The sequence below is a fragment of the Callionymus lyra genome, chromosome 19 (assembly GCF_982586985.1).
Source record: "Callionymus lyra chromosome 19, fCalLyr1.hap1.1, whole genome shotgun sequence".
Classification (NCBI taxonomy): domain Eukaryota; kingdom Metazoa; phylum Chordata; class Actinopteri; order Syngnathiformes; family Callionymidae; genus Callionymus; species Callionymus lyra.
The window spans coordinates 14,204,648-14,220,091 of NC_141836.1; the positions used below are offsets into that span (position 1 = coordinate 14,204,648).

Sequence of the window (15,444 nt, forward strand, 5' to 3'; positions counted from 1 at the left end):
CAAAGTTTTAGACAAATATGTTTGTTCATTTTAATGTAGCGACTGGAGCTCCGATCTCTTCATCTTAGTCTACAATTAAGGACTATTTTCCTAGTCATTTGTGTGGTAGATCCTCTCCCAACATTCAATTAAAGTGATAAAATTCAAACTTCACTTATTTTCTACTCACCCCTTATGTCGACTAAGGGTTGGGATTATTTTCTGAGTCATCTTTTACTTTTTTAGAGTTTTAGACAAAAATGTATATGTTCATTTTAATGTAGCGACTGGAGCTCTTCGTCTTCATCTTAGTCTACAATTAAGGACTATTTTCCTAGTCATTTGTGTGGTAGATCCTCTCCCAACAATCAATTAAAGTGATAAAATTCAAACTTAATTTATTTTCTACTCACCCCTCATGTCGACTGAAGGTTGGGATTATTTTCAGAGTAATCTTTTACTTTTTTAGAGTATTGGACAAAGATGTTTGTTCATTTTAATGTAGCGACTGGAGCTCCAATCTCTTCATCTTAGTCTACAATTAAGGACTATTTTCCTGGTCATTTGTGTGGTAGATCCTCTCCCAACAATCCATTAAAATTTAAATGTATTTTCTACTCACCCTCATGTCGACTAAGAGTTGGGATTATTTTCATAGTTTATCGTTCCTTTTTAGAGTTATAGACAAAAATGTTTGTTCATTTTAATGTAGCGACTGGAGCGGAGTTGCCTTTGTCCAAAAAGACACTTAAAAACATTCAAATGCCTCCATACTGCTCGTCTGTAACGTCCATCTTGTATTGAAGCCTCGACATGAGGAATTGCTCTATATTTTAAGTTTGTTTGTCTCTCAGCTGCCGTCTGAAGTTTTTCTTCATTCAAACACATTGCAAGTGTCGGTGAACATGCACAAGATTAAGGTTGATGGCCCAGCATCTGCCACTAAAATCAAGCTTTAACTGTTTTCTAAGCAATTCCTGATGTCCAGACTTCAATACAAGATGGACATTACAGACAAGAACCATGGAAGTATTTGGATGTTTTTAAGTTTGTCTATAACTCTAAAAAGGAATGATTAACGATGAAAATAATCCCAACCCTTAGTCGACATTAGGGAGAGTAGAAAACAAGTTTACATTTTAATGGATTGTTGGGTTAGGCTCTACCACACAAACGACCAGGAAAATAGTCCTTAAATGTTCCAATACCTTTAAAGCTTTTTTTTTTTATTAAAGCCAGCTCCTTTTTTTTTTTTCCTCTATCCAAGCAGGAAGTTTGTGACAAAGGCAGCGTAGAACATACCGAACGCAGACAGCCAAGCAGGGATGCAGATGTTTGGCAGCTGCTTCATCCTTCCATCTGCCCCACTGGCCCCAGCACCTCTTAAACACCACACTCTTACAGAGCGTTTCTGACCTTTTTGTGAGCCTGTGGACACAGGCCGAGGGATTTTTCAAAGCGGCGCAGACATGCGCCTGCCTTATCCCCGACAGATCTTTTTTTTCTTTTTAAAGTAGAGTTTTAAAGTCTGTGTTCGAGGGATGTTTTCGGGGCTGAACTTGTCAGGTGATTTTTATGAAGCTGGAATAAGGACTTCAGAGGGTGTAGGATGGCTTGCAAACAAAGGAAGGGAGAAAAAAAATGTCTTGTACACTCGGTTGCCTTCTACTTTGATTTTACAGGCATACCATTCCTCTTTAGTGCGGCAAATAGCCGGAATACTTACCAACCCTTCACTTATTCCGTAAATGTCTCCTGTATCTTCTTTGAAATGGCCCTCGAGTAGAAGCCTATGACATGTAAACATTTCTTCCCAGGCCCTCGGATTGAATCAGCTAATGGCCGGCGGTGTTTACGTTACACGGGTTTCCCAACATGCACCACTTTAAAGGCTCTTGGTTTCAGTTTTAATGACACCGTCTCTTTGGCCTCTTGCTTTCTTCTAATGCGCCGTTCATTGAAGCTTCTCTCTCTCGCCCCGATTGCCACGGGGGTTGCCGAGGTCAAACCCCCCAGGTGCTCCACCAACAAACCCCGGGCCCTGAGCTTGCGTTTGTGCCCGGAGAGGGGCTCGACGGTCCCGGGGAGGACAAAAGGAACAGACCCCCTTTTGTTTAGACTTCCATGGGCCTGGTGACAGCCCCAGTAAACAGTGGGCACTGGCAGAGGCAGAACTGGGTGAGCTTGACTGAGGGGCCTTTTGCCGACAGCGGGTGGTGGTTCGGAGGGGGGGCGACGAATCTGGAACACAGTTTTGAATATCGAAAGCTCATGCAGAAATAGGATTTTAATCTAGTTAAACCAGTAAGTAAAACTAAAATTGGATTTTCAAGAAATAATGAGTTCCTAGAAATAGGGTTACTTGGAAGTTCAGTGTGGAATTAGAAGTTTACTCCGTCTTCGGGGGTCTCTACCGGGTGTTTGGAAAAAGATGACAGCATCTGCTTTCATGCCATATCTTGGGTAAACAATCATAAACAAGCTATAGCTGTAGCAACTGTTTTGAATCTTTTGAACTCGCCGCCGAAGAAGATCAAGACAGTTAATGGGGGAATCCAATGAACGCTGTTTGGGTTAAAACCTCAATTATCATTCAAGGCATTCAGCCTGCAGCGCTAAAGGCGGAAACACTTTCACCGCGATCTAAGCAGAACCTGTACAAACAAACCCCCCCGCCCCCCCGCCACGAGTGAACAGGTTTAAGCACGACGCTGGGCTCTGAAGACCACACACTTGCATTACTTCACGTGAGATTTTTATTCTCTGCGATATCAGGCGAATGCACGCGCCTGCGGTTATTTAAGAAGAGTTCAGGTAAGCTGAACCTCGAATGAAGCAGTCGAAGCTCACTCTTCCAAGACAAGAGTAGGTAGGGGGTTCATTTTTGTCCCCCCCCCCGCCCCCTTCATTTTCCACGTCCAGCTTTTCATGGTTACCCCACTGTGAGCCGAGCACAAACCAACGTCCTGTTAAATCAGTTCAACCAGGTGGAGCTGAGCTCTTGCAAATGTTCCCCCGTCTGGTGTCTCACACTTCGAGGGGCCTCAAGACCATATGAAACACAGCTGTGGGACCAGCCAAAATGCAAAAGTGGGCGTGTGCTCGAAGCCAGCCATTGGAAAGTGGTTTGGCCCTGTGATCGAGTTACATTTTTTAAATCTACTTTTCTGTCATCCCCGTTTGAATTCAAGTTTACCTCCAGCTGCCAGACGGTGGCGCTGCGCAAACCCGTTGGAAATCCTTGATTCATGGCTCCCAGCAGTCCATTCAAAACGCCATCCGTCATGGTAGTTGTCACGTCTGGGTCAGACACCGGGCCCTCAATCATGCCAGACGTGGATGAGCTTATCTTGATCCAGGATGTTTTGACTCGGGGGCGGGGGGGGGACCCAACACTCACCGGGGTCTCCTCACTTATCGCAGTCCATTTACTGGAGTGTGAGGCTCTGATAAAAAGGTTGACCAGAGACTCTCTCGCCGATGCTCTCATCACTCCAGGTTCGTGTCAATCAAAGAGGACTGTTAGAGATCAGTCGGACCCTCTTAAGGGAATATGGGTCTGAAAAGCCATTAGGTTAAGGGCACATTACCAGACTGTCCCGGGCGAAACTTTTTGATGAGAACCAGAGGAAGCCTGAGGTGGAAAGTGGGGGGCGAGGGGGGAGACGAAGAGGTGAATGTGCTGAACTATGTGGATTGTTAAGGAAGCCTAGCTCTGTTTTCTATTTGTGAGGATTAGGTTGACAGATCTGTATTTAGTTTCTTTGGGCCTCTAGCTGCAGCTAATCCCCCTCACCTGCAGCGAGTGCACCCGCCCCTCAAGCACCACCACCACCCCCAGCCCCCCCGTTCATCTGACCCTATAGCCCCTGACTTCCCCCCCCATGCCCAGTACAAACACTCATCCCAAGACAAGCACATGACTGGTTGCACTCTGTCTCCTCGGGTTATAGCCTCACAACTCGACACAAATCTCTCCCGGGCCAAAGAAACGGCAGGGGGTCCCCGGCTTCTCCGGACCGCGCCGACTTCCACATGTTCCCAGTTTGACCGAGAGGTTGTCCCTCGTCACTTAGAGATAGCAATTACTTAGAAATTAAGAGCCGTTACTACGGAAGCAGCTTGTCAAAGTCGCTCAAGGGAAAGAGGTACTTTGTGGGGGGGGGGGAAAGCCGCGCATTAGGAAATATTCCGGGTCGGGTCAGGGGCACCGACATCTTCTCTTTAGATCCTGGCTCCCACACGCTCTGTAAACACACACAGCACGCCTGCCAGCGATTCCTAAAGGTCGGGGAAAATGATTTGGCTGTTCATTGATAAATTGAACGGTAGTAAACCCATTAGTGCCAGCGTGAACGGAAACATTTTAATTTCAACCTGTTTTTAAAGAGGTCAACGTTAGTCTGTAAAACTAACTTCAAAATATACCCAACAAATCTTCAGTGATCTAAAACTTGCCTATGACTAATTCATAAACTATTGTACGTGGAGGATTATGGCCTCACCACAGAGTGATTTTAGGGATTTGGATAAGTTTGGGGGAAAAACATTTTTCCGTTTATAGACATGTCCACTATTCACTTCTCAAGCTTTAAAGCGACTGCAATTGTCGAGCGGAGCTGGATTAGGAACGCGCTCGACTCACGCTCACATAAAGCATCTCATTACTGAGTGCAGAAAGGGGATAATGGGGATTTTAGCAACACCTCAGTGACGGCTTACCACCTTTTCCTACATGAGGCCCACACACCTGCGCAGGCTCGTAATGGAAAAGGCTTTAAATCCTGTGGTCTTGTTAGGTTTGAGGTTGTCTATTAAAAAGAAAAAAAGCAAACAAACATCGATGGATCATGGAAACAAGTGTTTGTTATTATGTTAACAAACAAGTTGATGACATATTATATTTTTGTTACCGGGTCCAGGGACTTTTTTAAAAATTCTGAAACATTTTAGTCAAGTCGAAACAACACAAAGTAAAGCAATGCTCAGTGTCAATGCTAATTCCTATTATTTTTCTTTCAATGAAGTCAGACATTTTGTGTTTAATAGGCCCCCGCTGGTTTTCACTTAAATTAAAAAAAAATGTTTTAAAGTTTTTCACACCCCTGTTGTAGGCAAATGTATTTATTTTTGATTTTTTTTTTTTTTTCATAGTGTTTATGGCATTATATCGTTTTATCAACATGAATAAGTTGATATTAGTTGAATTGTATTGTATTTTGGTTTTCGTAGGGAAATCTTTTATTTATTTTTTATAAAAATGTTTCTGGCATTTTGGGACTTGGTTCTGTTTTTCTTTTGCTTATTTTGTGTCTTATCTTGTTTCATTCTTTTATTCTGTACTGCCATCACAAAAGAACCATGTTGTGTTTTACAACACTGACAATAAAAGTTTCTGATTCTGATCATAACATTATATCAACATGAATTAGTTAAAAAAAAGTGTTTTTTTATTTCAATGTTTCTATTTATTTCTAGCATCATATTATTAAATAAACACGAATTAGTTGATAAATATTGTATTTTTATTCTGTAGGAAATTGTATTTATTTTTATATTAGAGTTGCTGGAATTATATAAACTTCTATCATGTTTTTTTTGTCGCATGTAAAGAGGTTCACTAGTTTCAGCTCAGCTGGTCGCACCATCTTCAGACTTCAATATGGAATCTTCTGCAGAACTTTTCCATGAAATCGACAAGTTTCGCCACGTGTTGCTGCAGAATCTCGACACCATGACAAACTCTAGCGAGGAACTGAGCAGGTAAACAACACAAAGTGATATATTGTTTGCAGAGCTATGTTAGCTTAGCCGCAGTGAATTAGCATCCGAAAGAGTAATCGTTTTTACAGGTTTAAAAGCTTTCTTTTATTCTTACTACTGCATTATTGAGTGTGGTAATGTCATTTTATCATATATATAATGTTCCACCAGCTAATATAGTTTAAATTGTACACAGTTTTAGTAAACACAAAAAAATGCTCATGTTAGCTTGTTAGCAAAGCAAAATAAGTAGCTGTTACATTCCTAAGATGTGTTTTTTATAAAGTGGTTTAAGAAAAATGATTATTTAAACTGTATTGCAGTAAAAATAATTTCTAATAATTGTATCTATTACTTAATTTTCCTTACAGTTTGTTAGCACACAGTTAGCATAAGGAGGTGTGTATTGGTCTATATATTAATATCTGTTACAAGCTTGTTTTAATAACATTCTAAAATTGTATTTAAAACTGATCTTGAAACCGGTTTTATATACTCTTTATGCTTTCATTTTTAACTCAATGCAAACCACGCTTTGCTTGCTATTCTATTTTTCATCCACAGCATAGAAATTCTACATCGTATCGAGGATGTTTTCCTTCAAGTCGTAATAAGTCTCTCCAAGAACGAAGCGCCAGTTCTGGTGTTGCCGAACCGATCCAGATGGGCCAATGTCAGGTATCTTATGAGAACCCTGTGGTGGAGGTTTTTATTAAACTCTTTGTATTTTCATCAGGTGTTAAACTTAAAAAGGTTGTCTGTTTGGGTTCAGCTACAGGGGGGAAATCCTTGCTAGCTATGGGATGAGAGAGTTAGAATCTAAAAAGCGTGGGCTTGAAAGTGACGAGTTGGTAGTAACCTCATGTTCAGAACAAAGTCAACTTTCTTGTGGGGGTCAAACCTTTCTATGGCTTCAAATACATTCCCGTTCTGCTCTTTAAAATGTGAAAATACTACAGATTTTAGTGCCAACAGTTCCAGTGAGGCATCCGACGGGTAGCCCGTAGGGATTTTTTTTTTTTTTTCTGACTGTCCACATCTGGCAAAGAAGTACAAAAGACATAGCAGTGTCATATATTTCCTTTGACATTCTTTTCCTCTTTACGCATTTTCTGTGCAGATTTGAAAATAACGTCGGCCTTCAAATGATCTCAAGATGTTCCGTCAGCACAATCAGGAGCGATGCACCAGCCAGCACCATTAAATTTGGTGAGAAGACTCTCACACTTCACTTCTCTTCCTCTCTTTAGCTCACGTTTTATTGTTTTGACAATTTTCACTTTCCTTATTGCTCTGAGAATCATTTACTTTTCATCTTATGGTGACCATGTGTAAAGCAAGTAATGTTTTCGCGACAAATTTGCAGAGACGGGAAATGTTGCAATAGGCTTTTAAGGATTGTTGTCAGGCACAGACAGCATAATCTAAAACATGAGTTTCCATTACAACCTTTTGACTGATTGTTTTGCATCGTTTCTGGTCTGACCTTTTTTTACTTTTTTTTTTTAAACTGCAGCACAGATTCTCAAGATTCTCTCCATCATCTACAGGCTCGTGCAGAGCAATTCATATGCAACTAAAAGGTTATGATCATTATCATGCCAGATGAAATCTGTGTTGATCAACTGCCGCAGCTGTTTGCCTTTTTTATTGCTGCTTTTGTTTTCAGAGACATCTATTACAACGACACACAGCTGTTTGGCTCCCAAAGAAATGTGGACACAATAGTGGATGATGCCTCCTGCATGCTGATGGTTCCTCGCAGATCACTACGTGTGGTGAGTACAATAAAAAATAAGTATTTCAAAGTCTTATCTATGATGGCAGTAACTAAATTAACAGGATTTTTTTAGCTTGTTTAATATATTTCAGCCAAATTTCACTCATGTCTTGTTTGCTTTTACAACATACTTCCCATCTATTGTAAGACACTTGACATGCAAGCAAAAATATTTATTAAAAAGAAAATATGCACACAGGGTTTGCATGTTTTGTCCAATGCCGACCTCCGGTAGCTTAGTTATCAACTACTATTCCAGAACTACAGACGCAAATGTCTTTACCTTTACATTATCTACTTAATTTAAAGATAGTATTGTACAAAAATGACAAATTGTGTCATGTTTGAGGGGAGAAACTGGTCGTAAAAATCCTAAACATGTGGAGAGTTATAGGGTTTAAAACGGCAGGACATAAAATGGATTGTTCATTTAGTAAAGATTATGTGCGGTTTTAGCTTAATGATTACATTAATACACGTTATGTTATTCACAACACTTTAAGAACAGTTAAGATGTTTTCTTTTGACACGGCCACACACTAGCTATGACTTAAATATAAGGTTTCTGATGAACACTTGTCATTGGTTTGTAGTTTTGTAGTATTTGTGATCGAGTCAGTGGCCGTTTGTTCCCACTAGCTGGCGACCTCCAAAGGACTGCTCGCTGGTGATCTCTGCTACTTGGAAGAAGATGGAACAAGAGTGGACTGCAACTCCACCACAGCTGTGAGTCAACAACGACAATAGGTCGCCCTTATATTTGGCCGATTATCAAGGCGACTACTTCAGAAATGAATGCGATTGCTATTTGGATCAACAACAATATGATATTCAAGAGTCTTTATTGTCATTATACAGCATTCAACATAACAACATTTGGGACAGGCACCATTAATTTGATAATTAATTTCTAAAATAAAAATGTTGTGTTTCACCTGTTTCACAGGGAGTGGCTGTCTCGTCAAATATAGTCGGCATCAAGAGTATCTTTTGCAAGAAACATCTGACATCAACACGTGAATGGAGTCGTGTTCTTGAACTCAGACCCTAGATATTGTATCGTCTGCAAAGTTTGTACTAATGGTTGAGAAGGACGCAACGTTTCAGAGGCTGCTGGACGACGACTTCTGCGCACAACTCTCCCCTTGCATCATGATCACAGTATGTAGTGTCTCTCTCTCTCACTCTCTCTGTCTCGTGGGAGCGCTTGTTTTCTCGCGAGCTCAGCAGGTGTACCTGTGTGCGTCAGGGTAAAGGCGTGCCAGATGTGAACAGCAGACTGATGGTGAGAAAGCTCTGGGACGCGCTCCACATCCCCATCTTTGCTCTAGTGGACGCGGATCCCCACGGTACCAATCTTTCAATTAACCAGCTTTGACTTTCACACTTTACAACTCTGTTCGTCTCCACCGCACACACGGCAGATGTTGACACCTGCTGAGTGCGTCATGGTGCCTGCCCGGGCCATTATTCAATTTAATGTAATCTCATCCAGGCCGAGTGGCTCAGTTTCCATTAGCCTGCGTTCTTCTTCTTTTCCCATTGCATGGCAAGGCACATGTGTAATGCTTTACTTTGTTCTCGGCTCCGTTACACATCTCTCAGGATAATTGCTGTGGTATGTTGGTGATTGCATCCGTGTCCTTTTCCCTCTGATTCTTCCCAGGAGTGGAGATCATGTGCATCTACAAGTATGGATCCCTGGTGCGTTCCTTTAATATTGTTAGTTAAATGTCAGCATCTGAATGTAATGTTAAACACGGGGATGTTTGCGGACTGATTGTGCCTTTGAACGTGCTTGAGTAAACATCCTCCGTTTCATTCACTTCATTGCCAACATGTGTCGTGTAATCCAAACCATACAGGTGCCTAAATGCGCGTCTGTCGTTTGAAAGATTGTGAGGCTGTTTTTGTTCCCTGCGACCGCCTGAGCATCCCATATTTCTTTATTTAGAAAATGAGTTTTAAGTGTGTGTGTTGCTTCGGAGTGTTTGGAAACCATCTGTCTCCCTCTCCGTATTGTCTTGGTCTCGGCTCATGAAAATGTTTGTCTTTTCTTGTTTTCCACCCCCTTAAAGCCCGAAGCTCTCGGCCTCATAGGGAATTTACTTTAACAATACTTGATGTTTTGTGTGTGTTTTCTGTGCAGGCCATGTCTTTTGAGGCTCACAGCCTGACTGTCCCGGTTGTTATGTGGCTTGGCCTCCTCCCGTCTGACCTCGAGAGGTTTGGACTCCACATTTACAACTTCCCTTCTGTCTGCTCCTGCATCTAAATGTAAATTTATTGTGGAGATATTTCAACATTCTAGGTTTCTATTGCCGTCGTCAGGACTTGTTATTCTCCCGCCAGGGATTTCATTTTAAGTATCACCGTACATCCAGCTTAACGTGATGTATATTTAACTGTCGCCTGTATCTGGGTTTACTTTAAGTTCTGAGTGTGACTCTGGTCACTGAGACTTTTGTGTCGTTCTTAAGTTCATACTCGTTTTTGATCCTACCCTATCGGTGTTAAAACATACCTTTGTGTTCTCTATGTCAAGGCTTCGAGTTCCCAATGACGCATTGATCCCCTTTAACAAGACGGATGAAAGAAAACTCAACAGCCTTCTTCAAAGACCCTACCTGGCCAAACAACCAGAGTGGCACAATGAGGTAGGTTGTTGGTTTATACACAAATACATTATTTGTGTATTAAAGTCAGGTTTTGGATACGAAACAAACGTCTTCCACTGAAATTGAACTCTTAGTGAAAACAAAGTCAGGAGGGTGATGTAAGGGTTTCTGTAAGATGTGTTTGATCTGGTCTCAGATGCAGCTGATGAAGAGAAACAAGGTCAAGGCTGAGATTCAGTCTTTGGCAGCCATTGCTCCGGAATTTCTCACCAGCATATATCTGCCCAACAAACTGCGCTACGGAGGATGGATATAACCACAATGCTGCCATCTAGTGGACATTTAAGTACACAATCACAACATTTTGAGTTCAGTTAATGTGAACGCTTTTGTTGTGTCTTTTCATTTTAGCTGACTAGTTCTTGAAAAAATAATTACTTGGTTTATTAAATCTAAAGCACACCACTTTAATTTATTTATTTTGTATTGTGACTTCAGTGCCTCTGGATCGTTAAATAACCTGTGATTGGTCATGTAAGTTATCTGGTTAATATGGTTTACTTTTGTCCCTTGAAGCAAGTTTTTCTAAACGCCTGAAGTAAATATGACTTTTTAACCCTTTTTTTAAACGTTGCTTGCAACTAATACGTAAAAAAATGAAAACCTTAATTAGAACTAAATATTTTAAACCGTATAGCTTTATTTAGAACAACTGTACTCTTTATTTTAATTAACTTGACTGACAACTTTCATTAGATTAGAAGTCATAGACTCAAAAAGCCATTTGTTCGTACGATCAACATACACACATATTACAAAAGTACAATATTTAGATATTAATTTGTGATGTTTAATATCTCAAATTAAACTTTCCTTCTTCAAGAAAAGTGGCTGTGTGTGAGTATTTGTGATTTGTGACGAGAACATATGTGTCAATCCATTCTACTTGTTTCTTTTGTTGCTCCTCCTCCTGAGTCTGAAGTGAACAAAAGGCCTTCTACGGCTCATGTCATGGACAGCTGACCGCAGCGCGAGGTGAGAGTGCTGACCCGAACATCTTCTCTGTTGACAGTTGTGGACCTTATTATGTTTCGCAGGGGATTTTTCTTCTGTTATATTAAAGAACATTTGGATTTCTTCAGGTAAATATTTTAGAATGCATTTAATTTGCAACAACTCATATTTAATGTGTTTAATTTATACATTTCAGGTTAAGTGGGACCAACTCACTGCTTGTTCAGTGTCCTTTCAGCAATTTGTTTCCAAAATGCCTTTTATCTACAAGGCCACCGCTGGCATCAGCCCAAAAGTGCCCTATATTGATGCAAATGGTCTCCAAACCTGTGGATCTTTTAGCCTCTAAAAGAAAAGAAGGTAAAAATGAAGAATGGATATAAGGAATTAAGTAGAACTCAATGTTTTTTAAAGCCTAAACTGTCTACAGGATGTAGCGCACCACCATCAAAATGTCCGTTCCTGGCTGCTGAGATGTCACCAAACACAAAGAGGCTGGTGACTCAGGCCTGCATGGAGCTTCAGGATGACATTTCAGAGACTTTTGATGGAGGTAAGAAACTATATTTGAGTATCGCAGGTGGTTTGTTGGTTGAGTTGAACTCTGGCAACCTCTATAAAAACATGCAGAAAGGCTGAATTTGTCAACAAAGGACAACGTGAAGAAACAAGAAGACACAGTATCTTTTCTTAAAGAGAATCTACCTGCTGGTAAGAAGACTGGTCTTACAATAAATTAAGATTATTAAATAATTGAATTTTTCAATTTCTTACATGCTTTTCCATCAGTTTCCTTTCAGTATGACGACCTATTCCAGAGAATGATTGACATTAAGAAGAAGGACCACACATACAGGGTCTTTAAGACCGTGAACCGACAAGCATCTTCGCTCCCCATGGCTCACGACTATTCTGATTCCTTCAAGAGAGGCGTGTCTGTGTGGTGCAGCAACGACTACCTGGGCATGAGCTGTCATCCTAAAGTCACTGAGGCCATCATGTGATTATTATTTCGGATCAGAACCTACAAGTCGTCATTTATTAATCCCGTTTTTTTCTTTTGTTAATCTATGAAGGGAGACTTTGCATGAACATGGAGCTGGTTCTGGAGGAACAAGGAACATTTCAGGGACAAGCAAATTCCACCTGGATCTGGAATCCGAGCTTGCCGACCTACACTGCAAAGACGCAGCTTTGCTATTCACTTCCTGCTTCATAGCCAATGACTCCACTCTGTTTACCTTGGCTAACATGCTTCCAGGTACAACATTTGACCTACAGTATGTTCTCTATGTCTGGATACCTAAAAAAAAATGTGTTTACTGCTGCAGGTTGTGAAATCTACTCTGACGCCGGCAATCACGCCTCGATGATTCAGGGCATCCGAAACAGTGGAGCAAAGAAGTTTATCTTCCGTCACAATGACGTCGACCACCTGCAAGAGCTGCTTGAGAGATCTGAGCCTTCCACTCCAAAAATCGTTGCCTTTGAGACTGTGCACTCAATGGATGGTGAGTAATGAAGGCTTTTTTTCCACATGTATAGACTTCTGAAAATGAAAGAACTACAAAACCCAACTTTCCTTTTCCCACTCACATGATTCAAATGTTTAAGTCTCCACAAGATGTAGTAAGACCGTCATCATGATGATGTTTTGAAGTTATTACTTTATAAATTTCTCCCCCATCTGAAATCTCGGCGAAGGAGAGCTTACAAGAGTGGAGTCCAATATGACATTATACTGGGCTTCACTCCTCCTCCAGCCAGCTGTAATCACCCCTGCTTTGTTTATACAACGAGTCCCTTGGAAGAGGAGACTCCTGCGATTGATGACGCACAATGACAAACCTCAATGTTTGACCAATCACAGCAAAGTGGGCATGGTTATGGTAAAAAAAAAAAAAGGTCCTCCTGAAAAAGTGGGCGGGGCTTAGGCACATTTTCCAAAATCTATATAAGAGGCACATTAATCCACACTTTAGTTTCCCTTTAAAGTAAAAATAAATTTAATTTTCATTTTGTACTTGCGCTAGAAGGCTTTTGCTAACATTCTTGCACTCGTCTTGTTGTGTTACAAAACTGTTTTAGTTTTTTCCCTTATAAAAGCAATACTATCATTCAAATATGAATTCATTATTTGTAGGATTTACAATAATGAATCTATTGACTCAACTTATAGTGTACAATTATTGTTTACATGTTCCTTGCAGGAACAAAATGTTTACGTTTTAGTATTGCAAGTTGTAATACCTATCCTTCTCCTCACAGGGGCAGTGTGTCCACTGGAGCAGATGTGCGATGTGGCCCACCGGTTTGGAGCCCTCACTTTTGTGGATGAGGTTCATGCCGTGGGCTTGTACGGGCCCAGAGGCGGCGGAATCGGAGAGAGAGACGGAGTGATGAACAAGATTGATGTTGTGTCTGGCACCCTCGGTCAGTTAAATGCGTCTCCTCGTTCACACGGCTCTACACAAACCATGTCTGACATGCTTTAATGTTTCCAGGCAAGGCCTTCGGTTGCGTGGGCGGGTACATCGCGGGCACCGGCGTCCTCGTGGATCTCGTTCGCTCCTATGCTGCGGGCTTTATTTTCACCACTTCACTGCCTCCTATGCTGCTGGCAGGCGCTCGAGAGTCTGTGAGAGTCTTAAAAAGTGAAGAGGGCCGAGTCCTGAGGGAGAAACACCAGAGAAATGTCAAGTTGCTGCGGCAGCTGCTGATGGACTCGGGTCTCACGGTGGTCCACTGCCCGAGTCACATCATTCCTGTCCGGGTATGTGAAGAAGAAGCACAGGCCGATGTAAAGGTGTAAAGTTGTCAACACTGTGAAAAGTGTCTCCTTGGCAGGTGGCTGATGCAGAGAAGAACACTAAGATCTGTGACATCATGATGTCGCGTCACGACATTTATGTTCAAGCGATCAACTTCCCCACTGTAGCCAGAGGAGACGAGCTCCTTCGTGTCGCCGTCACACCACAACACACCCCCCAAATGATGGACCACTTTGTTGGTATGATCCCTAAAATCCACCTCAATAATATTTCCACTACTTTTAACTTTTTCCCCTTTAGAGCGACTGGTGCAAACCTGGACGGAAGTGGGCTTGGACCTGAAACCCCGTTCCTCAACAGAATGCAGTTTGTGCCGGAAGCCTCTGCATGTCAACGTCATGAGTGAGAGAAAAAAGTCTTACTTTACACTTTTACCAGCAATAGCTTGAGGTTTACGTCAAGTTAATGGATGTCGTTTCACATTTATTTCCTGAAAAAATGCATAATTAAATTCTCGCTCATCTCGATTCATCAAATCTGAATGTGGATTAAATGTGTATTTTTAAACCAAAAACATGATTAATAATTTAAAAACCTCTACAGGTTATAGAAAAGATCAAGCGGAGAAAGTGTATCTTTTGGTTTTTTCTCTGATTCGATCAATAAATTGTAACTGATTAAATATCTTAAATGATGACATCATCACTCTTGAGTCATGCAACTGCAGTTTGTGTTTAAGGTCTCGCTGTTGATGTAATCAGCTTAAGAGCGATTAGTGGTCATCTGGTCATTCATTCATAAAAAAAGCACCAAGTGTCATTTCTTTCTTCACCACAAGAGGTCAAGCTTGATCTCTTTATTTCCCCCCCCTCCTTGTGTGACATCATGTGGCCGCTTCAGTGACTCATAGCTGCTGCTGTCTGGATGCCAGGATGTTGTGTTTACCTTCGTGAAGTCCTGCTACACATTCAGATCGTACACATTGAGAGCTTATATTTCCTTCAGTCAATATAATGCTACTTAATAGCTGCTGCTCTGTACTGTACACGTCGAGTAATATCCCTTTTCCTCCCACTCGTGCAGTCGAATCTCCCACTTCACATCTGTCTCTCCTTTGAACACTTCCCACTATGCATCTGCACATGTCGGTGTTTGTTTCTGTGCCTGCCAGCTCTGCGTGAAAACCATCAAAGCCTCACTCGACATGCAGAAAAAAAAGAAAAAAAATCCTCTGAAGCGAAGATGTTTCTTCTCTTTACGCTGCAAGAATTAGCATGCGCTCACGTTTTGAAGGGGGTTATGTAACCGCAGCCCAGCACCGTCGTGCTAAATCCTGCCGTCTATTCCCACTTTCATTTACTCTGTTGAGGCTTCCTTTGTACACACACACACGCCACTGGTTGATACATTTCACCTTCCTGTCATAATCCACGGCTCCACTCGGGTGCTTCGGGTCACACCTCGGCACGTGCACGGTGGAAGGCCCACCGGCCGTGCAGTTGCCGGTTCTAATCTCGCG

The 15,444-nt window shown here is 41.6% G+C and overlaps 2 protein-coding genes across 6 annotated transcripts in view; both read left to right on the forward strand.

Annotated features, from left to right (window-relative positions):
• The window catches only part of spo11 (SPO11 initiator of meiotic double stranded breaks), a 29,121-nt gene extending 18,094 nt beyond the window's left edge, over positions 1 to 11,027 (forward strand). Inside the window, exons 2-14 of one of the 4 annotated variants that reach the window (XM_087782384.1) lie at positions 5,658 to 5,742; positions 6,307 to 6,420; positions 6,863 to 6,951; positions 7,259 to 7,325; positions 7,412 to 7,520; positions 8,162 to 8,248; positions 8,469 to 8,505; positions 8,574 to 8,683; positions 8,772 to 8,871; positions 9,189 to 9,226; positions 9,672 to 9,748; positions 10,068 to 10,179; positions 10,337 to 11,027. In XM_087782384.1, coding sequence (XP_087638510.1) covers positions 5,714 to 5,742; positions 6,307 to 6,420; positions 6,863 to 6,951; positions 7,259 to 7,325; positions 7,412 to 7,520; positions 8,162 to 8,248; positions 8,469 to 8,505; positions 8,574 to 8,683; positions 8,772 to 8,871; positions 9,189 to 9,226; positions 9,672 to 9,748; positions 10,068 to 10,179; positions 10,337 to 10,456 — 1,089 coding nt within the window. In that variant the 5' untranslated portion in view covers positions 5,658 to 5,713 and the 3' untranslated portion in view covers positions 10,457 to 11,027. Of the gene's footprint in view, positions 1 to 5,594; positions 5,743 to 6,306; positions 6,421 to 6,862; positions 6,952 to 7,258; positions 7,326 to 7,411; positions 7,521 to 8,161; positions 8,249 to 8,468; positions 8,506 to 8,573; positions 8,684 to 8,771; positions 8,872 to 9,188; positions 9,227 to 9,671; positions 9,800 to 10,067; positions 10,180 to 10,336 lie in introns of those variants that run through there. The other 3 variants (XM_087782381.1, XM_087782382.1, XM_087782385.1) reach the window with 3 other exon arrangements.
• Positions 11,028 to 11,085: 58 nt separating this feature from the next.
• Positions 11,086 to 14,719, forward strand: LOC148059630 (5-aminolevulinate synthase, non-specific, mitochondrial-like). 2 transcript variants are annotated; one of them, XM_087782378.1, is made up of 12 exons: positions 11,086 to 11,175; positions 11,238 to 11,282; positions 11,351 to 11,514; positions 11,585 to 11,707; positions 11,785 to 11,865; positions 11,944 to 12,154; positions 12,231 to 12,415; positions 12,486 to 12,665; positions 13,423 to 13,587; positions 13,659 to 13,927; positions 14,002 to 14,164; positions 14,226 to 14,719. In XM_087782378.1, exons 1-12 carry the CDS (start codon positions 11,147 to 11,149, stop codon positions 14,372 to 14,374), a joined length of 1,764 nt encoding a protein of 587 aa, XP_087638504.1. In that variant the 5' UTR covers positions 11,086 to 11,146; the 3' UTR covers positions 14,375 to 14,719. The 2 variants fall into 2 exon arrangements, with proteins under 2 accessions (XP_087638504.1, XP_087638505.1); XM_087782379.1 differs by having other exon boundaries at positions 11,109 to 11,282; positions 11,569 to 11,707.
• Positions 14,720 to 15,444: the final 725 nt, after the last annotated feature.

Bases quoted from the DNA above. Each gene is read 5' to 3' on its own strand.
- LOC148059630 (XM_087782378.1), top strand. From the start codon at position 11,147: ATGTCATGGACAGCTGACCGCAGCGCGAG. The intron at 12,155-12,230 runs GTGATTATTATT...TAATCTATGAAG, and splicing joins AAAGTCACTGAGGCCATCAT to GGAGACTTTGCATGAACATG. The intron at 13,928-14,001 runs GTATGTGAAGAA...TCTCCTTGGCAG, and splicing joins GTCACATCATTCCTGTCCGG to GTGGCTGATGCAGAGAAGAA.